The 27164-nt window shown below is 35.0% G+C and overlaps 4 protein-coding genes, 1 long non-coding RNA gene and 1 pseudogene across 12 annotated transcripts; 1 reads left to right on the top strand and 5 right to left on the bottom strand.

The window, feature by feature from the left end:
• Positions 6741–8234, bottom strand: LOC104789298 (putative F-box protein At3g23950). The gene has a single exon (XM_010515022.1). It carries the CDS (start codon positions 8176–8178, stop codon positions 6925–6927), a length of 1254 nt encoding a protein of 417 aa, XP_010513324.1. The 5' UTR covers positions 8179–8234; the 3' UTR covers positions 6741–6924.
• LOC104707427 (putative F-box protein At3g23950) lies at positions 9406–10724 on the bottom strand. Its single transcript, XM_010423776.2, has one exon. It carries the CDS (start codon positions 10722–10724, stop codon positions 9459–9461), a length of 1266 nt encoding a protein of 421 aa, XP_010422078.1. The 3' UTR covers positions 9406–9458.
• LOC104707417 (putative F-box protein At3g23950) lies at positions 12037–12784 on the bottom strand. The gene is made up of 2 exons (XM_010423766.1): positions 12709–12784; positions 12037–12596 (listed from the first exon to the last, which is right to left on the bottom strand). Exons 1-2 carry the CDS (start codon positions 12782–12784, stop codon positions 12037–12039), a joined length of 636 nt encoding a protein of 211 aa, XP_010422068.1.
• LOC104707408 lies at positions 15577–17856 on the top strand. Of its 8 annotated transcripts, none has more exons than XR_002032793.1 (7): positions 15577–16274; positions 16357–16462; positions 16565–16639; positions 16739–16922; positions 17132–17254; positions 17345–17410; positions 17568–17856. It is a non-coding gene; the product is annotated as an uncharacterized LOC104707408 (long non-coding RNA). The 8 variants fall into 8 exon arrangements; XR_002032792.1 differs by having other exon boundaries at positions 17132–17410; positions 17568–17595; positions 17664–17856; XR_002032786.1 differs by having other exon boundaries at positions 15577–15729; positions 16195–16274; positions 17132–17856.
• LOC104789289 (putative F-box protein At3g23950) lies at positions 18381–20041 on the bottom strand. The gene is made up of 2 exons (XM_010515015.1): positions 19970–20041; positions 18381–19654 (listed from the first exon to the last, which is right to left on the bottom strand). The coding sequence occupies exon 2, from the start codon at positions 19650–19652 to the stop codon at positions 18381–18383; it is 1272 nt and encodes a 423-aa protein (XP_010513317.1). The 5' UTR covers positions 19653–19654; positions 19970–20041.
• On the bottom strand, positions 20728–24997 carry LOC109126232 (annotated as a pseudogene).

Here is a 27164-nt window from a genome sequence, read left to right as displayed (position 1 = left end):
TTGTTCTTCTTCCTCTATGAGTGGAAGATCCGGAGACTTCTCCGTCAACACATCCTTCAACCCGATCACACTTAGATGAACTCGAATCCTTGTCTTCCACAACGAGAAGTCACCAGAGCCATCGAAAACAGCAATCGGAACCCCAAACATCTCCGATTCAAAAGACACCGCTCAAACAACCGTAAGCTCTGATACCAATTTGTGAGGTTATCTCTCTAAGATCACTCACAACACCTTTGAATCAGATGTCAAAGAATACGAACCAGAATGAATACAAAACGAGAAAACAAAAGAATGAAGAAAAGAACACAGCGAGTTTAACGAGTTCACGCCCAAACCGGAACGCTACGTCTCGCCGGAGATATCACTCCGGAATCCACTAGAACCTTTGAATCAATCCGATTACAAGATCTCTCAAGCTTCTCTCTTCTCACTCTCTCTTCCGATCTAACAAACTTAAGATCATAACAAACTTCTCTCTCACTCGAATGAGATAAAGATGAGCTTATAAGCGAGTCAACGACGAAGAAACTTGTCAACCGTTTCACGTGCTTCTCACATGTTTCTTCTTTTAAGCTTAAGAGATCAAAGCCTCTCTTTCACCAAGAGTCTTCTTGATACTTAACCAATTTGAAGACTAAAACCTGAGTCACTTCCTTCATTTGCATCTGAATGATTGACCAAGAGACTGAAGAAGATGAGTTTCGAGAGATGAAGTAATCTCTGAAGTGTTCTGAATCGATCAGAAGTTGCCAGCTTCTGCTCGTTGATCTGAATATAGCGATGCTCTTTAGTGGTAGTCAGGCCAAGACTTCCATCACCATTTCTTGAATATCCATTTTTTGGGTTTCCAAGTTTTCTTCTTCTTAGGTTAGGATTTATATGTACTCCAAAACAGATAAAACTCTAAAAACAATTTTCGAATATTGAAAAATTACCAAATTAAGTACCATTAATCAATTAATTAGTTATTGTTTTGGACACCCAAACAAGAACAAGTTTTTGATATGTATATATTGAAATTGCAATTTGAGATTAATATACCAATCAATATAATCCATCAAAATATATAATTCGGCATAAATCTAAAAGTTAAGATATGATCTGCTACAAGTGAACATTTGGGAGGAGACGACCATTATTCTCTTGGAGGAAATATAGTGTTAGCAAAGAATCCCTAGCTATACTATATATACATTTAAATAGCTTAGTTTTCCAAATTTATTGCTTACTATTTACAGTTTCGTGTTCAAGTGTTCAACCATATATATACATCATCTAAAATAATTTCAAATTTTGTAATTCTCAGTTTTGATATATGTATAGATATAGAATAAATGCATATATATTTTTTTGGTAGCATGTTTATTTAATTGATTTCAATTGATGTTTTCTCGAAAAACCTTTTTTTGTTTAAAATATGTAATTATTTGTGTCAATATATATAGAGTAATTCACAGCTTAACTTACGATCTGTGGCAGCAGAAAACATTTTTTGATTGAAATATGTAATTATTTGTTTCAATTATATATAGTATATATTCATAGCTTCAAATAAGATATGTAGCAGCAACAAACCTTTTTGATTGAAATATGTAATTATTTGTTTAAATTCACATATTGACATATGTTTCGTGGTCAAGTTCATCTCAATTTATGCATTTTTTGTAAGAATTGCGGAAATAGAGTTGTGTAAAGAGAATCATGATAAAATAAAGTTTTACTAAGATTAGTTAATATCAGTTGTAGGTTACATGACACATATAGCTACTACTGCACCATATAGCCGCTACATAGACATTAAGAATGAAAAGGACTGATCATAGACTTGTTACAGAGCATCCCAACTGAAAGTGACTTGTGCCTTGTTTGACTCGTCTATCTCGATCATCTAGAAAACATGTGACTTCTCTGTGGCAGTCTGCAATTTCTATATGCTGGATCCTTCTTTTCCAATGTCACTTGATATTCATAAGAACTCTGTTTTCACCATTCTCTTATTCGGTCCATAGCCCATTAGTGACTTGTACGGATTGTCGTACGGATACATGTCACTGATCTCATATCCTTGATCAATACTTCCCCTCAAGTTTAGTCGAAGTAATGAATAAACTTGGACCTCCGTGATATACCACCTCGTTAAAAACCTTGATTTAGAAAACCTAGTAGGACAAAACTATATCAAGGAAAAAAGAGTGTGATCATCACAGAGAGAGAAGATTTGTGATCAGGGACGAGTAAGGTCCACAAGTCCAAGTTTACTATAGATATGCGAGCAAACCTTGTGACTTGCAGCCTTAGTAAAAATATTAGCTAACTGATCTTCACTTGGTGTGCAGCAGGGAGAGTAATACCTTCCTTAATCTTTTCTCGAACTTTGTGGCAATCTAACTCAATGTGTTTGGTTCTCTCATGAAACACATAGTTGGTTGCTATGTGGATAGCTGCTTGATTTTCACAATGCATAGTGATAGGACCAGAAGTCTTGATGCCTAAATCTTCGAGTAGTTTCTTTAGCCATGTGAGCTCGGTTGTAAGTGTCCTTATTGCTTTGTATTCTGATTCTGCACTTGACATCGAGACTACCTTTTGCTTCTTTGTCTTTCACGTGACTAGATTACCTCCGATGAAAGTGCAGTAGCCTGTGATAGATCTTCTATCCGTCTTGTCACCACCCCAGTCAACATCGCAATAGCCCACAAGTGCAGTGTTAGCGTTCTTTCCCATCCAAATTCCTTTTCCAGGGCTTCCTTTAAGATAATGGAGTATTCTCTCCAAAAGGCTCCAATGATACGTTGTTGGGGCTTTCATATATTGACTCACCTGGTTCACAGCATAGCAAAGATCAGGCCTAGTCAGAGTCAAATATATTAACTTACCTACAAGTCGCCGGTAGCGACAGGGATCTTTATAAGGTGGATCTTTCCTCTCCCCCTTTCTCTCAACTTGGTATCCATCAGGAAGTGGTGTGTCTACTGGCTTAGCTCCTAGTTTTCCTCTCTCATATAACAAGTCAAGAGTATATTTTCTTTGTGATAGAAATAGACCCTTCGGAGAGCGACAGACTTCAATCCCAAGAAAATATTTAAGTTCCCCAAGATCTTTTATATCGAGAACAAACTTAAGATGAGTCTTAACCTCTTTAATACCTTCTGTGTTGTCTCCAGAGATGATTAAATCATCAACATAAATGAGAACAACAACAATACCTTTAGTACTTTGGAGAGTAAATAGAATATTGTCCATATGAGATTTCTTAAAACCATGACGTAGGAGTGTAGTGCTTAGCTTGTGGTACCAAGCTCTTGGGGATTGTTTTAGACCATATATAGATTTCCTTAGTCGTAACACCTTTCCAGGAGCAATGATGTCTTCAAGGCCCGGTGGAGGTGTCATATACACCTCTTCTTCTAGCTCTCCTTGTAAGAAGGCATTTTTGACGTTCATCTGCCATAACTCCCAAGATAGGTTAGTAGCAAGAGATAACACGACTCTTACCATATGGAGTTTGGCTACAGGTGCAAACATGTCCTTGTAGTCTTCCCCATATGTTTGTGTGAATCCACGCGCCACCAGTCGAGCCTTATATCTTTCAATGTATCCATTGCTCAGGTGTTTGATCGTGAAAACCCATTTAGAGCTTACAATCTTTTTCCCCGGTGGGAGATCAGCTTCATCCCATGTATGGTTGCGTTTCATGGCTCCCACCTCATCGTCTACAACATTTAACCATTCTTTACTAGTTGGTTTTGGATTTCATGGCTCCCACCTCAAGTATATTTGGATTTCTCATCAATAAAAGTCACAAAGTACTTATTATTGTCCCTAGATATGCATGGTGAAGTCCACACATCTGAATGAACTAGATCAAAGCATTTTTCATAGATAGTAGTGGACTTAGAGAAAACAGTTTTACAATGTTTGCCAAGAATACAAGCTTCACATCTAGAGTGATCAAACAAAACATTAGGAATCATCAACTCAAGTACTGGAGAGTGAGAATGACCTAATCTAGCATGCCACATAGCATTGAAAGAAACATTCAAAAAACTAGCAAGGGTAGACTTAGAAGCACTTGGTGAGGTGTCATCAAGAATATAAAGATCATCTTTGGTACCACCTTCTCCAAGTAATTTTCCAGACTCAATATCCTAGAACATCATTAGGCTCAAATATAGCATAGCAATTTAGATCAGTTGTTGCTCGTTTAACAGAGAGAGGATTGGAAGTAAACCTAGGCATGTAGAAAGCTTTTGATTCCTTATCAAATAACCTTAAGTTACCAATTGCTTGAACTGGAATACTATCACCATTAGCAATTATAACATTACCTCTAGCAGGTTTTATATTGTGAAGTATTTTCGAGTTACTGATCATATGATGTGATGCACCAGAATCAACAACAAGGGACCTATTCGAACTATGAGTGAAGAAAGTTTTACCAGAGTCTTTAATGGAGGCTAGAGATTTGAAGAAGGCTTTCAGGTCTGATTTCTTCACATAATCCCCTGACACCATTCCTTCTCCATTCTTTGATGTACTGGCTTCACTCTGTTCGTCTTTGACTTTGGTTATGTTGGCTCTGGGCTCCGTGTTAGTACTTGGTCTTAGATGTGGATGTAGAAACCAACACTTATCTTTGGTGTGGTTCCTACGTTTGCAATGCTCACATCCTCCCTTTGATCTTCTCTCATCATGTCGGTATGTTCCTTTGTTTGCCATTGAGAGCTCGCCTTTTTCAGTAAACAAACCGAGTGAACCTTGTTCCTTCTGGATTTGGGAGCAGACATCGTCGAGACTCGGTAGTTTGTCTGCTCTCAAGATATGCTTAATGAGATCATTAAAGGTCGGGTTGAGAGTTAGAAGGAGATCAAAGACTTTATCTTGTTCCCTTCTCTCATTAAGGACCGCTAGATCCATGGTGTTTGGTCTGAGCATCTCGAACTCTGACCACAGAGACCTAAACTTGCCAAAGTGCTTATTGAACTCCATATCTTCTTGAGTTAGTTCATTGATAGTTTTCTTAACTTCAAATACTCGAGTAAGATTAGATATGTTGCCAAATACGTTCTTCAGTGTGTCCCATAGTTCACTAGCGGTCTCATAGTATGAGTAAGCTTCGAGAATGGTAGCCTCAAGAGAGTTTTGGAGTATGGAGAGAACAGTCTGATCTTCTTGGAACCATTTGGCTTCCTCTTCGAGATTAGTTTCCTCTCCATCTTCTTTGGTAGTTTCTCTACCATCTTCTTTGGTGACTTTCTTTGGAGCTCTTGTTCCTTCAATATGGCTCCAAAGTCCGTGACTACATAGTGCGGTTTTGGTGGTTCTTGACCACAAGAGATAGTTTCCTCCTTTAAGAACGGTTGGTAACACAAGTGGTTTCGAGTTCTCCATGTTCAAGTAGGATGAATCTTTGAACACAGTGTTTATTAGTAGAAGTTATCGTAAGAACAGAGTGGAGTAAAACAGAGAATGAGAAGAGTTATATCGAGTAAACAAGAAGAATCGATAGAATGAAGAGAATAGAGAAGTTGGATTGTCCAGAATCAACAATCCAGCTCTGATACCATGTAACAATTGTGGAAATAGAGTTGTGTAAAGAGAATCATGATAGAATAAAGTTTTACTAAGATTAGTTAATATCAGTTGTAGGTTACATGACACATATAGCTACTACTGCACCATATAGCCGCTACATAGACATTAAGAATGAAAAGGACTGATCATGGACTTGTTACAGAGCATCCCAACTGAAAGTGACTTGTGCCTTGTTTGACTCGTCTATCTCGATCATCTAGACAACATGTGACTTCTCTGTGGCAGTCTGCAATTTCTATATTCTGGATCCTTCTTTTCCAATGTCACTTGATATTCATAAGACCTCTGTTTTCACCATTCTCTTATTCGGTCCATAGCCCATTAGTGACTTGTACGGACAGTCGTACGGATACATGTCACTGATCTCATATCCTTGATCAATATTTTTGGTTCTGTTGTAAAACACTTGTTAAATTCATCTCAATAGATGTTTTTTTCGGGTTTAAATCCTGATACTTGTTTAAACATATTGAAGTATTTTAGGGTTTAAACCCGGCATCTAACTACTTTTTGTTTGAAAAAATTAAGTATTTTTTAATAAATTAGTAGAAATTACTTAATCTCTTTGAAAGTTATAATCTTGAAGTCTTTTAGTGACAGGTTAATGATACTCATAAGATTTATAAAATAAAATAACAAACTAGAGAAGCATCAATCACAACCTAATTAGCTTGTTTAGTTTAAGTTGAAAACTAGAGAATACCTTTTTAACATTTGAATTCATATATATAAGAGACCCATGAGCTGTCATTGAAATTCAGTAACCAAGTAGAAAAACCTCATTATGATCTCTCTAGGCTTTTTTACTAATCAAAGAAGTACCTTACTAGCTCCCTTTCTGCAGCAAATCCTGAGATTCGGACTTTGAAATCAACAAACTCGACAGACAATATATAATAACATACACCAATGTGCATGTGAGAAACAGTTAACTGCTTTAATTCATCTCCTCGGACCGCATTTCCTCAAAATCATAATAGCATAGTGATGAAAAAAATATCAACACCAATATATAAGAGATAATTCAAGTTTGAAATGCTCTCAAGAACTTAAGAAAAAAAAAAAAAAAAAAAAAAAAAAAAAAAAAAAAAANAAAGGTGGGAGCAATCAGATTCATAGAATATACCATAAACGATTTGTTAAGATAAATTCCCAAAACAAAACATAAAAGCCCATATTCAGCTACAATTTGGTTACTAGCTTCTTCTCTTCATCCTTCATCCATCCTCTGCAAGTGTCTATTCCCCATACAATTGAGCTCCCACATCTGCCTTTTGCCTCTTAAAAATCCACTCATCAGATTGAGACTTGAAACATAGTAGTACTCTAAGTAGGTTTCGGACCAGGGAAATGGTGCAGCCAACGAGGGAGAACATACTGTGAAAAGTGGAGAAGGTTAGGATCAGTTTGAACTGATGAGAGAAAGTATTTATAGATGCTCTCCATATACTCGCTGCACCAGTTAAAACTCAAGACGCAACCATCCATACACTTGCGAACATCTTCAGCTTCCTTGTGAAGACTAAACACTTTTGTCCTCAAGTTAAAAAGGATCAGACCTTTGTTGCTCCTACTCCACAAGTAGATGATCTCAGATTTCAAAGGATGCATCACCACAGGGAAATAATCAATACCAAACAACTGGTTCAAAGAAGCCAAGCTGACATCCCAAAAGAGCTGCCACGCCTGAGGATCATCACTGTACTTGACAAGCCTCCAAACCCGTAACGTGCGGTTTCCATTCTCACAGAACTCGTTGAAATACACAATAGACCCTTCCGAGGTTGTAAAGCTTCTCCTAAAACGCTCTAACTCATTATCTTTTACAGCACCAGGGAAAGGTACGATGTGACACTCATCATAAACACCAGTATGACCTATATAGCAATCGTAGGTGATAATAGAACTAGTGAGATTAGAAAGCCAATGAAGAAACCCGTTCAAAGCAATCGACTTGTCCTGACTAGACAACAGAGCAGTATGGGGACAAGTTACAACTTGGATATCCCACATCCCTGTATCAGACGAGTAGATCATAAACAGGACCTTACCTTCATGAGCCAACAACCACACAACCTTGTAACTCACAACTACACCCTTCTCCATCTTTGTAACCAACCCACTATCACAGAATTGCTCAAGCTTCCTTAATCTCTCAAAATTAGGAAAAGGAAGCATAGGGATTCGAAACCATTCCTGCAACAAAGGGTTCCCTATGTAATACATAGGAGAGCCATCACTAGACTCTGCACAAATCGAGACCAACCCATCTGTACAAGCTAACACATTTAGTTTAGTGATCGTCGTCTCGGCAAAGAAACTTACTAGAGATCCTGGAGAACGAGAAAGTCCCCATCTTTCGCATCCATGGTGGCCGACGATTTCAAGAGCAAGCTTGTGAGGGTTGGTTTGGATGATGGACCATGAGACTGACGAAGATGAGTTGAAAGAGATGTAAAGATCTCTGAAGTCTGAATCGATTAGAGTTTTCCATTCTTTGCTGACTGATCTGAATCTCGCGATGCTCTTAAGTGGACAACGAAGCAAGACGTTGACCAATGTTACTTCTATAATCTCCATTTCTTTTTCGTTTTAGGGTTCTTCTTCGATTTCTCTGCACAACGACCTTAGTTTGTGGCTTTCTCTCAGGTTCTGTTCTGTTTTGGTTCCAATACTACAAATTTATAAAACGAACCGTCCGATTTGCTAGGAGTTTTAAACTTATTTATAAATTGTAATTATCTTTTAAGATTTTTAATTTGTTTTAAAATTTAAACCAAGTTTTTTTTTTTTTTTTCAACATTTCTGCATTATGGGCCACAACTGGCCGGCCCATTAGCCAAATTCCTACATTCGTAAGAGCCGGGACTCGATCCCGGGTGTGATGGTGCCTTGTGCATTAAGGACTTACCTTTGGCCACTGCACCAAGGTCACTTCACATTTAAACCAAGTTTTTGTTTATATAATAATATTATATTTATCTTTTACAGTTTTAACATTTTGTTGAAATAGAAAACTTTCTTATAATTATCTTTTCATATTTTTAAAATTTTTCTTTCTTTAAAAATTAAGCTTTATATAATAAGATATCAAGTAAAATTTGTTATTTGTGATTTTTTTAGATTTTGATTAAAAAATTGTAAAGTTTGGTTTTCAAAGTTAGCTATTGGATCATGACAACTGTAAATATATTGATTAGATGTTGACATATGTAAAAAAAATTATTACTTTTATATCTAAAAAAAATCAAATAAGAAAATTAACAATATATTTTTCTAATTTTAACACAGAATATTTTGTATACTTTAATCACTTTTCTGTATAAATTTAGTTTTACTATATGTTTATAATAAATAATAATTGCAATTAAATTGCACATATTTTCTTATTAATTGCACATATATCCTATTAAAATTAGTAATTTAATAGATAATTTCCTATTAGAATTAGTCATATGAGTTATATTATATATATTTTTTAATTATTAATAATATAAATTAATTGCACATATTTTCCTATTAAATTTAGTAATTTAATAGATAACTTTCTTATTAGAAATAGTCATATAATAAATTACTTTTGGTTTTATATACTTTTCAAAAAATTTAATCTTTTTCTATTTTGAATTTTTTAATTTCCCTGTAATTTTTAAATAAAATTTATTTTCACATATATAAACAATAACATCCTCATTTCACTTAATCTTTTATGGTTAGCTTATTTTGTGCTACTAAAACACCTATGAATCACTGTTTCAATTGAATAGAAAGGTTCACTTACATAATGGTGCAAATGTTTGTCTTAGATGATGCATGAAAAATTGTATAACTAATAAACTCAAAACATAGCTACACACTAATTAAGTAGGTGGAGGACGAGGGAGCCGGTGCAACCAACGAGGGAGAACATATTGTGAAAAGAGGAGAAGGTTAGGACTACTTGAGTTAAACCATGGGCAAAAGTAGCCACATATGTTCTCCATATACTCGCTACACCAGTTAAAACTCAAGACGCAACCATCCATACACTTGCTATCGTCTTCGTTTTCCTTGTGAAGACTAAACGCTAATGTCCTCAAGTTAAACAAGACCATACCTTTCTTTTCCATGCACCACATGTAGATGATCTCATAGTTCAAAGGATGCATAACCACCGGGAAATAATCGATACCTAACAACTCGATCATAGAATTAACCAAGCTGACTTCCCATAAGAGCTGCCACGCTTCCTCAGGACCATCAATGTACTCGACCAGCCTCCAAACCCGTAACGTGCGGTTTTCATTTTCATGGTACTCGTTGAAATACACAATCGACCCTTCCGAGGTTGTAAAGGTTCTCCTATAACGCCGTAACACATCATGTTTTCCACTATCGGGGAATGATATGATACGACACCCATCATCAACATTACCTCCATAGAAATCATAGGCCATAAAAGAAGTGTTGAGATTTGAAAACCAGTGAAGTATCCCATTCAAAGCAATCGACTTGCGGTGACTAAACCAGCAATGATGAAGAGGACAAGTCACATTTCGATTTTCCCACTTCCCTGTATCAGATGAGTAAATCGCAAAATCGACTTTAGTACCACCGTGACTCATCACCAACACTACCTTGTAACTCACAACGATACCACTCCGCATATTCGTAACCAATCCACAGTCGTTGAAACGTTCCTGCATCCGTAATCTCTCAAAATCTTCCAAAGAGAGGAAAGGAGGGAGCAGGACTTGAAACCATTCTTGGAGCAAAGGGTTTCCAACGTAATACATAGGAGTTTCATCGGCAGCTTCTATGTAAAGCAAGACCAATCCATCGGTGCAAGCCAAGACTTGTAGCTTCTTGATTGCTGTCTCGACAAAGAAACTCATGAAATATCCCGGAGAACGAGTAAGTCCCCATGTTTTGCATCCATGATGACCCACGATTTCAAGTGTCAGTTTGTAAGGTCCCGTTTGGATGATTGACCATGAGACTGAGGAAGAGTTGAGTGACATGAAGTGATCTCGGAACAAGTCTGAATCGATCAAATCTTTCCATTCTTTGCACACTGATCTGAATCTTGCAATGCTTTTCAACGGAAGTCGCACCAAGACAACAAACGTCGCTTCAGGAATATTCATTTCTGCAAACAAACAACATATATATAACTGATGAAATGAAATGCTCTAAAACATATTTAAATTTTTAAAATTACTAGGTACAAAAAAATAAAATAAAAAAAAACTACTAATAAATTACATTTCACTAAAAAAACTACTAATAAATTACATATTCTTTTTAAAATTTTTTTTTTTTTTTGGAAAACCAAAGAAGAATATGCTTTTTGTATAATAATCAAGACACGTCGTGATTTATGGCTTCATATGTATATGACAAAAATAATTAACATAACTGAACGAACAACTAACCAATTAATCAACAAATACATACATGAAAATGATAATATAATATATACGATATTCTTTCGTGGGGAATAGAGATCTAAATCTTGATATATATATTGAATGCTCGTTTAGATATTGAGAAGAGTTTGGTTTGTGTTTCTTGCGACGGTCTCTCGCTATAATGGTAACGAAAAAAAAGAAAAATTTGGAGTCTTACCTGATTTCGTCTACAAAGCTAGAGAAGAAAAGAAATGCAAAAGAGGCTGTTATACTGAGGGGCAGCAGGAAACAAAGTAGGTTATGTAATCGATATTGTGGAGTTGAATGAAAATTTACAAGTATTTATAGAATCGTAACTCAGAAATTATTATGTTTATACATCTTTGTATATCAAGTACTATGAGGTCACTCAACATAAAGTACATTTCATTATAGCTTTTTACTTTTGTCTTTTTTTTTGTTATTCATTTAAGAAAAAAGAAAAAGATTGTAATTAACTGGAAATTATTTTTTTATGAAGATTTACTTCTATATAATATATAATATAAATATTCCAAAGAAAGAAAGATATCTTTTTGGATATATGTGTTTGTTTGACTACAAAGCTTGTTTGACTATTAAAATTTAACTTTACATGAGTAGGCTTTTCTGATTTTTAATAAGAAAAATTATTTTATTCTTAAATTTTGTCAAAAATTAATGATAACTATATAAATGTTACTAATAAAATATCATAATTATACAATATAAACATTTCTACTTTTATAAATATCTAAATCACATATCATACATATAATAGTTTAATATCAATTCCTCAATATAAAAAGAGAAGATCTAAAACCATGCACGATTTTGTTTTGGTAAATTATATTTACAATTTACTTAGTGGTGTGCAAGTATTTGTCTCAAAGGCTGGAGCATGATAATTGAATATTACTAGTTCAAGATTATGATTGGTACTTGGTTACATACTTACATCACAGAACAGTATAACATCCACATTTTTTTTTTCAGTTTTTGAAATCTGATTGAAACTCAAATACACAAATCAAGAAGGCTTCGGACGGGGGAGATAGTGCAGCCAACGAGGGAGAACAAACTGTGAAGCAAGGAGATGGTTAGAACCACCTTGAAACGAAGGGAGAAAGTAATTAGAAACGTTCTCCATATACTCCCTGCAACTGTTAAAACTCAATATGCAACCATCCATACACTTACGAGCGTCGTCAGTTTCCTTGTGTAGACTAAACACTTTAGTCCTCAAGTTAAACAACAACATACCTTTCTTGTTTCTGCTCCACAAGTATATGATCTCACAGTTTAAAGGATGCATCACCACCGAGAAATAACTGATACCTAGCTTGGTCAAAGACACCAACTTGACTTCCCAAAAGAGCTGCCACGCCTTAGGACCAATTTCAGTGTACTTGACCAGCCTCCAAATCCGTAATGTGCGGTTTCCATTACCACAATACTCGTTGAAGTAAACAATAGACCCTTCCGAGGTCGTGATGGTTCTCCGAAAACGCGGTACCTCATAATCTTTTCCACTGGCAGGGAAATATATGATGTGACACACATCTTCATGACATCCATAGAAATTGTAAGCTACAAAAGAACCCGTGAGGTTGGATAGCCAATGAAGAATCCCATTCAAAGCAATGGACTTGTGATGACCAAACCATAAGGCAGAATGAAGTCAAGTCACCCCATTTTTAACTTCCCATATCCTTGTATGTATCACATGAGTAAATCGCAAAATCGACTTTAGCATCATCCTGAGCGATGAACCACATAACATTGTAACTCACGACAGTACCACACTAAATTATTGTTTTTATTATTTTAAAATTTAATTACCTTACTTATTTGTTTTTAATTTATTTATTATTATTATTAATTTATAAGTAATACATATGTAATGAAAAAATATTTAAAATAATTTTTTGATGCAAAATATATATGTATTGCTTGGGTGGATGTTGATGTGAAGGAAGGAGAATATAAAAATGTTAATTTTATATCTATAGATAAATAATAATTGCAATTAAGTTGCACATAATTTTCTAATTTATTGCACATATTTTCTTATTAAAATTAATACTTTAATAGATAACTTTCCTATTAGAATTAGTCATATAATAGATTACTTTTGGTTTTATATACTTTTCAAAAATATTAATTAATTGTAATTTTCATGTAATTATTAAATATTTTTCTATTCATATGTGTCAACTATATCGATAATATTTTGACACATGTCGCAATTATATGAATTAATAAATTTGAAAACTAAGTTTTAATCAGGCGGCTAATGATAAGATACTTTGGGAGGGATTCAAGTCCTTCTCCGCGGGATCCCTAGATCCTTCGTCAACCTTATAGGCTCGAGATCCTTCTTTTTGATGTCAGATTGATGGATCCTGAAAAGCTTCAATCCTTTTGTGGGTTTGAGTTGGTGGTATTGCAATAGTGAGGATAAGATGTTACTCCTGGGAGCATGGTATCATCTACGTAGCCCTTGCCCCTACACTTGGAGTTACAAGCTTTGGCTAGGATATGGAGTCTATCATTGTTGGTGGTTTTGACTGTCAACGTTTTGAGACGAATTGTGCAGAGCTAGTCGCGATGGTGCAGATTGCCAGCTTTTTCCAATCTGTTGGACGAATTCAATTTGATCAGAACATCTTTCTTTTCTTTCACTCTTAACAGCATCCCGCGTACGTCAAATACGAGGGCAAACTGTTTTGCTCGATTTTCGAGAATTTTAGTTTCTAAATTTTTCTTTTGTAAACTCTTATCCTCCGATTTGAACAACTTTAGATGTATTTTCTAATTAAATGTTTGGTTGACAAAAAAAGAAAAAAAATATAAATATATATATACACTACAAAATTGTGATCATATAAAAATAATAACAAATATTAATTACAAATTATTATAGATTGGTAACAGAAATTTAGGTAATAGATTTCTAGCTAATTAGTTACTAAACGTAGTTATAAAATTACAAAGAGTAAAAACATAAATTGAAGCAAATTTGCTACAAATTATTATAGCACAACTGCACACGACACAATATGTTAGCACACATTATAGTAAAAGTTATTAAAACAATTAAAAAACTAGATTTTAACTCGCGGTACACCGCGGGATTATGTTTTTAATAATGTTAAGAAAAATGTATATTGTATTTGTTGTGTTTGTTTTAGTTGATTTTGATTAATATTTAGATTCTGTAATTTTATTTGGATTGTATTTTTTTGTATTGGACTAATATTTAAATTCTATAATTTTAGTTGAAATATGTTTCATTATTATTGATTGTATAATTTTAGTTGGATTTTTTAGAACAAATAATATGTGATATAAATACATAGATAATTCCTACAAAAAATAGATAAATATTATATAAGAAAATATTTTTAAAACCTATGGATTGACCCTTATCACACCACATGACAAATATATGTATAAATTTTTTTTTATAAGTTTATACAATTACATATTGATTTCATTCAATGATCATCATGTCAAATCCATGAACCTATGAAATACAAAATAATTTGGTGTTAAGACTATACATATGTATAACAATGCTACCTAAATTAAAATACCAATGCAATAGAGAGGAGAAAAAAGAAGAGGAAAATAGTATAACCAACCATACAAACCAAAGATATTGTCAATATAGCAACTTAGGAGAAGATCAACCATTCTTATTTTCCTCCTTAGTCTTCACTTCTTTAATCTTCTTCTCATTCTTAGTACGTTATTGTTCTTGTCCATAATTGCTTTACTTCATTTGCGTGTGGACGAATGATTAGATGTCGCAACAATATCCTCTTCTTTACTCTTGAATGAGGGTGAAGATTTTGCATGTGTTTATGAGTTTTCAATAAGATTAGCAAGTATTAGTAAAACCTAGGAAAAAAACATATACTTAAGAAAGTTGATTTGGTATTTGATGATGAATAGAGTTGGAATGCATCCGTATTTATAGAGGGTTAAAAACTGGTTAGAGATTTTATTGAGTGAATCGGAGAAATCTTGTTGAGAAAGTATAGAATCGTTTAAAGTACTACAATTAAGGAATAAAATATAAGATCTTGAATGAAAATAAGTAAGATGCCATGGATAAGAGTTTAAGTGTAGTAATTAGCTGGAGGTTAAAAGTATTCAATCGATATTAGGAAATATAGATTATGTTGCATATACTCGTCATAATTGTTTTCATTATCTTAGGAAATTATACCAATAATCGGTTGTTTAGGTATGTCAATGCTGAGTAATGAAGAGTTTCTATACTATTCAAATTCAATCGAGTAATTATTGTTAGCATGATATGATCTGTATATGGTTTTCTTTGTTTGTATACAAATCGTATCAAGAAGATTTCATAGCAAAAACGGGAATATTTTGGAGGGAATATCATCAATTTTTATTTTCCATTTTAATTATTGTTTGTTTGTGCAATTTTTTTTTTAAGGATCAATTTTGTAAAAATAAAATTGTAAATAAACAAAACGGTAGAACTTCAAAAAATGTATATATAGATAGATATTTACTTTCTTAATTTACTAAAATATTGAAAAAAAAATTTGTCAACCAAGATGAATCTTTTTCTTGTTCGATTGTTTTACAGATTGGTGGTGGAAGTGCAACTCGGCGGATCCGTACTGGTTCGACGGCGGCGGAAACTCCTCCTGTTTCAAAGATGCTTCTATGAAATTTGGTTCTGGTTTGTGAATATTTTTTTATTCATGAGTGACTCCACTAACAGTGTTTCTCCTTCCTCTGGTTACGCCTCCATCTCCTTGGCCGACCAAATTCTCCATTTTTCTCAATTTCGATCTGGGCACGAATCTGTTTGTGTAGGATTTGAGAAATCACTTTGTGGGTTTTGCTTTATAGACCATTTTGTTTCATAAAATCTTTCCTTTTACAAGTGGGGTGGGGATCTTGATGAACTCACATCTTGGATTTGTTTCTTACTTATCATGTTAAGAGCGGTTGGCTACTTTGGTTTTCTAATTTTAATCACGGGTTGTTAACAAATTTTGATTCTTTTTTTTTTTTTGAATATGAGACTTGTGCCTTTGTGTGAGTTTGATCAAGATTATGTATTTGCATTGTACTGTCTAAGAGTCGTCCACGTGTACTTACTTACTTAGCAACCAATGTTTTCTTGGTTTGTGATTTGCAGAGTCTTCAGCGGAGTCGAAGGAGTGGAGATGGAAACAGAGCCATTGTGCGTGAGTCTCGCCACTGGCATGATGTATTATGGTCAGCCATCTTTGTGATCACATGGTTTTTAGGGATTTGTGCTCGTGCTGCTTGGACTCAATAAGTTTAGAATATCAAATAGGTTAAACATCGATAGGTCTCTTGGAGAATCATAAAGGGCTCACCGAGGACTACTGGCCTCTTTATGCTGTTGATGGTGGGATTGGAGTCTTTATTAGTTGGGTTTGGTAAATTCTTCTTTGCTCTTACGCCAATGAGATGATGAAAGTTTATGTTCACATCTTAACTACCTATCTAACTGTAGTTAGTGTACTATGTTTCTGGTGCAGACAGTTCTTCTGGGGGGGTGCATTTGCCGTCGGAGCTCTGTTGCAGTTCTTGCATGTTATTTCACTTATTGACAGGTGCGTGCATGGTTATAAATATTATTGAACCAATATGGTTAACTTGGTAACACTTATCATTGTTATCAAGTCTTGATGATTTGAGTTGTTCATGTGTAGACTTCCCCTCACGATGCTGGTTCTGCGGAAAGCGCTGAAATTAGTTTGGGGACTTCCTAAGGTGATAATGGTGGCGCATGCTTTCACAGTGGTCATGCTTTTGTGGATGTCTCTAGGGTCTTTTGGAGCAGCTGGTGTTGTGGCATCGAATATGAGCGATGAAGGACGCTGGTGGCTTCTTGTGGTGAGTTTGATATTCGTTTTTTTTGGTAAGGTGGAGAATCTTTCTCCCCATTGTGATCAATTACCACAGCCAAAGCTCTGCATCGTTCTGTTCTTGGTTTTGGTTTCTAGAGTTAGTTAGTGATTGGAGTAACTTAGTTGGGGATTAGGAGAGTCGATTTAATTGTTGATACTTCATATTATGAAGATCTTGAGTGGCTTTGTGAACAGATCTTCACCACTAGCATCTGTTTGCTCGGAGCCTAATGAGATTAAACACCACTGGCAATGTGATGGACTAGCCCTTTGCACTATGTTAACACACTGATTACAGATGCAACTACGAGTATTGTCGTCAGTTTATTCTTTCATCCTCCAACTTTTTACCTTTTTTTAACTGTTTTCATATCAGAAATCCAATAGAAATGTTGTGTCTTTGTGAAGAGGATTGCCACGATACTCATAAGCATCAAGACCAGTGTGTGACAGGAGCGATTATTATAGTCCACTGTGAGTGAGATTATTATAGTGAATCTGATTCTAAAGCTTCAGTCTGAGTTCTATGGGACATTGAGCCATTATTTGTGTTTGTCTAACCAAAATATATATCTAATATCTATGTACAAAATATATTCTGCTTGATGTGTTTCTTTTTTTTCTTTTCCAGCTCTAGTTCTCCAACTCAATTCACCATTGTAAGTAAAACTCTTTCAATCTTAGTTCCAGTATCATGAATAAATGTGTGTGTGTGGAAACTATGCAGTTTGTTGAAGACTTTCAAAAGTATTAGAAGCACAATGAGCAGCTGAAAAGATTGGATTCACTACAAGTAAGAAAGGCTGTTAAGGATGATGGTGTTATTCTTCCAAAACTTTAGATTACAGAAATTAGTTATTTATTGTATGTACTGTAACTATGTAAGTAAAATATGTTTTGTGCAATGAATGTTCTTCATACTTTACATATATAATTCCAATTAAATAATTTTTGTAAAACAGGGGTCAAATATACAAATTCTATTCAATTAAAATCATATAGCAAAAAAATAATGCTATTACATTCTATAGATAATCTGTGATAATTTGTAACAAATTTATGACAAGTAATTTTAAAGATTTTGTGAGGAAATTAGTCACAAGTTACCGATTTTTCTAACGTAATTTGTAACTAATAGTTACAGAAAAATGTAGCAATTAGTAGCAGTTGGCTACATATTTTTCAGTGACAAATTTGTAGCAAATTTGCGATTGTTGCTACAAAATTTTTAGTAACTATATAAGATAAATTTTGTAGTGTATAATATATATATATATATATATAAACAATTAAACATCCTCATTTCACTAAAACTTTAATGGTTAGCTTATTTTGTGCTACTAAAACACCTGTGAATCACCATACTTACATAATGGCGCAAATGTTTGTCTTAGAGGATGCATGAAAAATTGTATTAATAATACACTCAAAACATAGCTACACACTAAGTAGGTGGAGGACGAGGGAGCCGGTGCAACCAACGAGGGAGAACATACTGTGAAAAGATGAGATTGTTAAAACCAGCGTAATTAGACCATGGGAAAAAGTAGCCACAGATGTTCTCCATAAACTCGCTACATCTGTTAAAACTTAATAGGCAACCATCCCTACACTTGCCATCGTCTTCGTTTTCCTTGTGAAGACTCAACACTAGTGTCCTCAAGTTAAACAAGACCATACCTTTCTTGTTCCTGCTCCACAAGTAGATGATCTCAGAGTTCAAAGGATGCATCACCACCGGGAAATAATCGATACCTAACAAGTCGATCATTGAAACCAAGCTGACTTCCCATAAGAGCTGCCACGCCTCCTCAGGGCCATCAGTGTACTTGACCAGCCTCCAAACCCGTAACGTGCGGTTTTCATTTTCACGAAACTCGTTGAAATACACAATCGACCCTTCCGAGGTTGTAAAGCTTCTCCTAAAACGCCGTATCTCATCATCTTTTCCTCTATCAGGGAAAGATATGATATGACACCCATCATCAACGTTACCTTCATAGAAATCATAGGCCATAAAACAAACGCTGATATTTGAAAACCAGTGAAGCATCCCATTCAAAGCAATGGACTTGCGGTGACTAAATCTAAACAACCAATGATACTTAGGACAAGTCACATTTCGATTTTCCCATTTCGCTGTATCAGATGAGTAGATCGCAAAATCGACTTTAGTACGACCGTGAGTCATCAACAACACAACCTTGTAACTCACAACGATACCACTCTGCATCTTGGTAACCAATCCAGTGTCGCGGAAACGCTCATGCAGCCGTAATCTCTCAAGATCTTCCAAAGAGAGGAAAGGAGGGAAAGGGACTGGAAACCACTCTTGAAACAAAGGGTTTCCAACGTAATACATAGGAGTTCCATCGGTAGCTTCTGCGTAAAGCAAGACCAATCCATCGGTGCAAGCCAAGACTAGTAGCTTCTTGATTGCTGTCTCGACAAAGAAACTCATGAAAGATCCCAGAGAACGAGCAAGTCCCCATGTTTTGCATCCATGATGACCCATGATTTCAAGTGTCAGTTTGTAAGGTTGCATCTGAATGATTGACCACGAGATTGAAGAAGATGAGTTGCGAGAGATGAATTGATCTCTGAAGAAGTCTGAATCGATCAAATCTTTCCATTCTTTGCACACTGATCTGAATCTTGCAATGCTTTTCAAAGGAAGTCGCACCAAGACAACAAACGCCACTTCAGGAATATTCATTTCTGCAAACAAACAACATATAACTAATAACCAAAAAAGAAAATGCTTTTTCTATTATAGAAATTGAAACACGTTGAGAGATAATAATTAAACGAACAAACAACCAAAACTGCAAATAAATACATGAAAAGAGATTATACAATATACGATATATTTTTTTTTTCCTGCGAAATAGAGAGATCTATATCCAAATAATATATATATATATATATATTGAATGGTCGGTTTAGATAGTGAGAAGAGTTTGATAGATCTATATCCAAATATTGAATGCTCGCTGTAATGGTAACGAAAAAAAGAAAATTTTTGAGTCATACCTGATTTCGTTGGGAAAGAGAGAAGACAAAAAGTACAAAAGAGGCTGTTATACTGGGCGGCAGCAGAAAACAAAATAGATGATATTATTGATATTGTGGGGTTTAAAGAAAATTAGGTTACAATTATTTATAGAACCGTAACTCGGAAATCATTAGGTCAAAAAAAAGACTGTAATAACTGGAAAATAATTTTATGAAGATATATTTCTATATGAAATATCATATAGATATTTTAAAGAAAGAAATATATGTTTGTTTGACTACAAAGAGTCAAAGAGATACTATTAAAAGCTTTTAAAAAATTGTTTGACTATTAAAAGTTAACTTTTCATGAGTAAGCTTTTTTAATTTTAAAAAACAACTTTATTTTGTTCTTAAAGTCAATGGCTTTTCATATAATTTTGTCAAAATTAATGTTAATACTATACATATTATTAATAAAAATATCGTAATTATAAAATATAAACATCTAAATCATATCATACATATACTGTAATAAACATTTCTAATTTTATAAATATCTAAATCACATTATACATATACTGTAATAGTTTAATATCAGTTCTTCAATATAAAAAGAGTAGATCTTAAACCATACATGATTTTATTTTGGTAAATTATATTTTTCTCAAAGGGCTCGAGCATGATAAATTGTATATTACTAATACAAGAATATGACTAGTACTTTGTTACATCACAGAACAGTAAAACATTCACATTTGAAATTTGATTAAAACTTAAAAAACAGATTACACAAATCAAGAAGACGGCAGCCAACGAGGGAAAACAAAGTGTGAAGCAAGGAGATGGTTAGAACCACCTTGAAACGATGGGAGAAAGTAATTAGAAATGTTCTCCATATACTGGCTGAAACTGTTAAAACTCAAGACGCAACCATCCATACACTTACGAGCGTCTTCAGTTTCCTTGTGAAGACTAAACACTTTAGTCCTCAAGTTAAACAACACCACCGTAAGGATGATCTCAAGTATATGATCTCACAGTTTAAAGGATGCATCACCACCGGGAAATAACCGATACCTATCTCGGTCAAAGACACCAACTTGACTTCCCAAAAGAGCTGCCACGCCTTCGGACCAATTTCAGTGTACTTGACCAGCTTCCAAATCCGTAATGTGCGGTTTCCATTACCACCATACTCGTTAAAGTAAACAATAGACCCTTCCGAGGTCGTGACGGTTCTCCGAAAACGCGGTAATTAACTCATAATCTTTTCCACTGTCAGGGAAATATATGATGTGACACGCATCTTCATGACATCCGATGAAGATGTAAGCTACATAAGAACCGGTGAGCTACAAAAGAACCGGTGAGGTTGGAAAGCCAATGAAGAATCCCATTCAATGCAATGGATTTGTGACGACCAAACCAGAAGGCAGAATGAAGACAAGTCACCCCATTTTTAACTTCCCACATCCCTGTATGAGATGAGTAAATCGCAAAATCGACTTTATCAACCACACAACCTTGTAACTAAAGACATGCAGTACCACCTTGCATCTTTGTAACCAGTCCACTGTCGCTGAAACGCACGTTGTCGTAATCCCTCAACATATTGCGGAGTGTACGTAGTTATGTTCACAAAGAGGTATTTGAAACCATTCTTGAAACAAAGGATTACCAACGTAATACATAGGAGTTCCATCGCTAGCTTGTACGTAAAGCAACACCAATCCATCGGTACAAGCTAAGACTAGTAGTTTCCAGATTGTGGTTTCGACAAAAAAAAACTCACTAATGATCCAGGAGAAGAAGCAAGTTTCCATATTTTGCATGCATGATGACCAACGATTTCAAGTGTCAGTTTGTGAGGTCTGGTTTGGATGATTGACCTTGAGACTGAGGAAGCGTTGCGTGAGATGAATTGGTCTTGGAACAAGTCCGAATCGAACAAAAGTTTCCATTCATTCCGCACTGAACTGCATCTTGCGATGCTCTCTAATGAAAGTCGCACCAACACTTCAAATTTCACTTCTGAATATTCATTTCTGCATGCAAACAAACAACAACAAAAAAACACATAACCAATGAAATGAAAATTTTATAATATTAAAATTACAAATTAGTTTTGCTTTTCTGAAAAACCAAACAAAAAAAAACAGTTTTCTATTTTTAACAAGTTTTTGATATAATAATCGAAGTACATTAAAAAATAGGATTCACGATTTCATGTATAAAAAAAATAAATTAAATTAAAAAAAATAATAATCGAATCTACATACATTTATATGGACAATATGTTATAGCATATATTTCCATGTGGAGATCCTAATATTTATATTTAAAAAAAAACATTGATTGCTTTTATTGTAAATTTATTAAGAAGAGTTTAGTTTGCGTTTGATGTGATGCTCTCACTAATGGTTTCCTGAGAGAAAATATTAGAATAGAGTAAAGAAAAAAAGGACAAAAGAAAGGTTTTACGATGGGCGCCGACAACGAATAAATTAGGTTATGTTGTCGAAATTATGAGGTTGAATCGATTGCACGTATAACGTATTTTTAGAATAACAAAATCGAAAACAATAGTGTTATGCGTTATGGTAACAACTTAAAATTTAATGTACATCTTCTTTGTATTGACCACTTATTCAATTCTGATTGGTCACTTAAGATTAAGTATAGTAATCCATCATGACTTCTAAACGTTTTAAAGGTTTAGATTAGGTTATCATTACCAATCAAAAAAATCCATCAAATATAGATAATGTTGTTGAATATAAAAACCTAAGAGTTATTATGAAATGTGTGATATAAATACCATCTTTTATAATATGACTCATATATTTCCTCTTGTTGGTGGGTGGCTCATATACTCTTTTTATCAGTCTCTTTATAAGTGGGAAATCAATCGCCAAAATGAACTCATGGTAAACACTTCTGTTTCATAAATAAACAATATAATAATAATCCTTTTGTACAAATATATGACCATACATATACTTATATGAATACCTCTTTTGCGCATGGGGAATTATCAAAGGCACATTTAGTTTAATCAAGTCTTCCATTTAAACGAGAAGATAATATCCAAACAATTGCTTGGATATCTTCCTTCTCCCAAACAATTGCTTGGATATCTTCCTTCTCCCAAACAATTGCTTGGAGGAACTGGAACAGATCTGTAGCGCTTTTTTGTGGAAAGGAGTCGCTGACTCAGCTCGAGGAGCTAAAGTCTCTTGGGAGGTTGTCTGTTCTCCTAAGTCTTCGGGGGGTCTGGGGTTGAAGAGGCTTGTGGATTGGAATCAGATTTTCGGGTTGAAGCTGATATGGCTGATCTTCGCACAGGCTGGGTCTCTCTGGGTCTTGTGGGTGAGAAAACACTTGATTAGGGGAAGGAGCTTATGGACCGTCGATTTCAGAACTACGGGAAGTTGGATTTGGCGGCGGTTGGTTAAGCTAAGAGAGATAGCAAGACCCTATGTTCACTGTGAGATTGTTACTGGTCGTGACTCCCTCTTCTGGCACGATAATTGGACAGGACTAGGCTCTCTCCTAGAGGTTGTTGGAGAGCTTGGTCCTCGTATCACAGGCATTGGTCTATATTCTCCCGTAGTTGGGGTTGTTTGCAATGGGGGTTGGATTCTACCGAGGGGAAGGAATCATGCAGTTCAGCTACTTAGATTGTGCATTCAAGCTCATTCACCACCTACTTCGGATCAAGGAGAAGACATTTTCTCTTGGAAGCTCACTCCAGATCAGCCTCAAGTAAATTTCTCAGCAATGAAAACTTGGAGGCATCTACATCCTGCAGGTCCATCGGTTCCATGGAATACTCAGATCTGGTTCAAGGAGAACATACCAAAAATGGCTTTTCTGTCTTGGCTCACAGTTTTGAATAGGCTCACAACGAGGGACAGACTGAGGAGCTGGAATTTGCAGGTTCCGTCAGCTTGCCTCTTGTGCCCTTCGGGAGAGGAATCAAGGGACCACCTCTTCTTTCAATGTCCCTTCTCCAAAGTACTATGGCTGGACTTCTTTGCTCATTTGATCCCCCGCAATCGAATACATTTGTTGGATTCCTCGATTGGATCAAGTCACCAACTTCGACCAGGAAACTTAATATCATCTGTAAGATTCTCTTTCAGGCTCTCTTACACTATCTGGGCGGAAAGGAATGCCAGGCTCCACTCAACAAACTTCCGAACAGAGCACTCCATCCGCAAACAAATTCAACTAATCCTAAGAAGACGTCTCTTAGGACTTGACAATGAAGACAAGTCTACTCCAGCGCAATCACCACAAGACACTTATCACCATCTTTGGTTTTCAAACTTCCAGTCGGTTTAAACGTACACAATTTCTTTTATTTTTCCACATTGTATTCTCCTTTGAGAAGCAGCGCTCTCTCATGTTATAATGATAATGGTATCTCTTTAAAAAATAATAATAATATCCAAAACCATGCAAGTTCTTTTTTTTTTGTTGGTAAATTATATTTTGGCGAGGAATACTTTTAACTTGGCTATATAATCAATCAACAATTACAAAATTCAGTCCAAAACAGTAAAAACTAACTCATATAACAGCTCTCTCTCTCTCTGTTTGTGCTTCCGTGTCTCTATCCATTTGGAACTCTTCAAGATGTCTCTCACTATACCATTTTTGCTCAATCCAATGAAATCCAAAATTTAGGATCAAAATAACCAAAATGAGCTTCTTCCAAAACTAAAGGAGAAGAAGCAATCCATGGTTGTGCCCGGGATATACAGAATGGCAATAAGGGTCAAGACTGAGCGAGCCACGCATTAGAGAAGCTTGCTTGTCCTTCTTTTCGAAGGTCCTCCTGGGAACATCTTCATAATCCATCCTAGAACCCTTTCGACCACCTTAAGAGAGAGTGATGTCATTAGTCTGTAGTCCTTCTCAGACTGAAGTTTAAATATCTGAACACACAGAGATAGAGATAGAGAGTACCTCATCGCCTTCATCTGCAATCAGTGTTCTCTCTTGAACAACATGAGAATCCGGCTGCTGCTTTTCAGGCGAAACATTTTCTATGGCCATCTTATGTGCTGTTAGAAGCTCTAACCTTTTGGTCTGTGCTTCAAGTTTTCTAGATAACTCTTTGTTTAGCTCCTATGGTTAAGAAACATGAGAAATATTATTAATGACTTGGGGATCCAGGATAACACACACAAACAGTACAATGCAACTTATAAAAGACCCAGAGAAAATAAGGACTAAGAGCATAAAAAGAAGAAATCTATACCATATAGAAAATGATAGCACCTTCAGAATAAAAGTATTTATTCTCACAGCTAAAGAAAACTTTTAAAATAAAGAAGAAAAAAACAAATAAATAGAACATATGGATCTAAAGGGGATTTAAGGCATACCACTGTTGAGCTCTTGAAGAAGATGCTTGATAATCATAATCCGCATGTTAAGGCGTTTAGGTCGGCACGTGAAAGATTTAACATGAAAAACAGTATTGAAGGTTTGAGATTAATGTTACCTTCAGAAAGAACCGCCGATGCGAGGACTCATAATATTCTACCAGTGAAAAGGTTGCTGCTTTAATACACGAACATTTTACGGCTGGTGTGAGTAAACGTGACATTGTTATAGAAAGTCATTCGGGTAATTTACAGAGGATAAGTGAACTTCATCTGGCGTATTTGACTTTACAATATCCATTGTTGTTCCCTTATGGTGAGGATGGTTAAAGGTTAGGCATCGATATAGGGTTTGTAGATACGCATGGACGTAAAAGAAAAATGGTCACCATGAGAAAGTTTTATGTGTATATAATATTCTAAAGATATGGAGAATCTTCGATGGTTGTCATGGCAAGCAAATAATTTCAGCAGTTCTTAGTCAATGCATTCACTACTATAGAGTCGAACAGGTTGAACTATATTTGGATGAACCAAAGCAAACTTCAGACATAAAGAGTTGATAAGATCATTTAAGCTACTGAAAAAGGACATGATGATCTTTCACAACACGGAAAGAGAACATATATTCCTTCATCGTTACAGGTGGGAAGTGGTATATGATACAGCATTATCTAGACGCCATGACAACTTGCAAGTACTATAGATTTCCTGACCTCTTCACCACTAGCATCTGTTTGCTCAGAGCCTAATGAAATTAAACACCACTGGCAATGGTGATGGACTAGCCCTTTGCTCTATGTTAACAAACTGATTACAGATGCAACTACGAGTAATTGTCGTCAGTTTGTTCTTTCATCCTCCAACTCTTTACCTTTTCTTAACTGTTTTCATATCAGAAATCCAATAAAAATGTTGTGTATTTGTGAAGAGGATTGCCACGATACTCATAAGCATCAAGACCAGTGTGTGACAGGAGCGATTATTATAGTTCACTATGAGTGAGATTATTATAGTGAATCTGATTCTAAAGCTTCAGTCTGAGTTCTATGGGACATTGAGCCATTATTTGTGTTTGTCTAACCAAAATATATATCTAATACCTGTGTACAGAATATATTCTGCTTGATGTGTTTCTTTTTTTCTTTTCCAGCTCTAGTTCTCCCACTCAATTCACCACTGTAAGTAAAACTCTTTCAATCTTAGTTCCAGTATCATGAATCAATGTGTGTGTGGAAACTATGCAGCCTGTTGACGACTTTCAAAAGTATTAGAAGCACAATGAGCAGCTGAAAATATTGGATTCACTACAAGTAAGAAAGTCTGTTAAGGATGCTGGTGTTATTCTTCCAAAACTTTAGATTACAAAAATTAGTTATTTATTGTATGTAATGTAACTATGTAAGTAAAATATGTTTTGTGTAATGAATGTTCTTCATAATAAATCAATACTTTACATATATAATTCCAATTAAATAAATTTTGTAAAACAAGGGTCAAATATACAAATTATATTCAATTAAAATCATATAGCAAAAAAATAATGCTATTACATTCTATAGATAATCTTTTATACTATAAATCATAAGCCCTTTGACCAGTTAAATCTTGCCACATCAGAATTTAGGTTTTTTTAATTAAAACTAAAAATAATATTTATCACACAACAGAAAAAAAAAAAAAAACACCAAGCAGAAGAAAGAAAGCAAAAAAAAAAAAACTGCTGATTTTTCTCCCAGTCTCCAAGTTCAAGTTGATTTTACAACCGATTCCACTACTATTTAAATCAAATTCAGTTTCTTCTATCAGTAATCCTTTCTTATCCATCATTTTAT

Source organism: Camelina sativa, chromosome 1 (assembly GCF_000633955.1).
Source record: "Camelina sativa cultivar DH55 chromosome 1, Cs, whole genome shotgun sequence".
In the NCBI taxonomy this organism is placed as follows: domain Eukaryota; kingdom Viridiplantae; phylum Streptophyta; class Magnoliopsida; order Brassicales; family Brassicaceae; genus Camelina; species Camelina sativa.
This window is presented reverse-complemented; position numbering and strand designations above follow the sequence as displayed.

Coding starts and splice junctions, on each gene's coding strand:
- LOC104789289 (XM_010515015.1), bottom strand. CDS start 19,652: ATGAATATTCCTGAAGTGGCGTTTGTTGTCTTGGTGCGACTTCCTTTG.
- LOC104707417 (XM_010423766.1), bottom strand. CDS start 12,784: ATGTGGTTCATCGCTCAGGATGATGCTAAAGTCGATTTTGCGATTTAC. Junction 12,597..12,708: donor TACATACAAGGATATGGGAA/GTTAAAAATGGG, acceptor GTTCTTTTGTAG/CTTACAATTTCTATGGATGT.
- LOC104707427 (XM_010423776.2), bottom strand. CDS start 10,724: ATGAATATTCCTGAAGCGACGTTTGTTGTCTTGGTGCGACTTCCGTTG.
- LOC104789298 (XM_010515022.1), bottom strand. CDS start 8,178: ATGGAGATTATAGAAGTAACATTGGTCAACGTCTTGCTTCGTTGTCCA.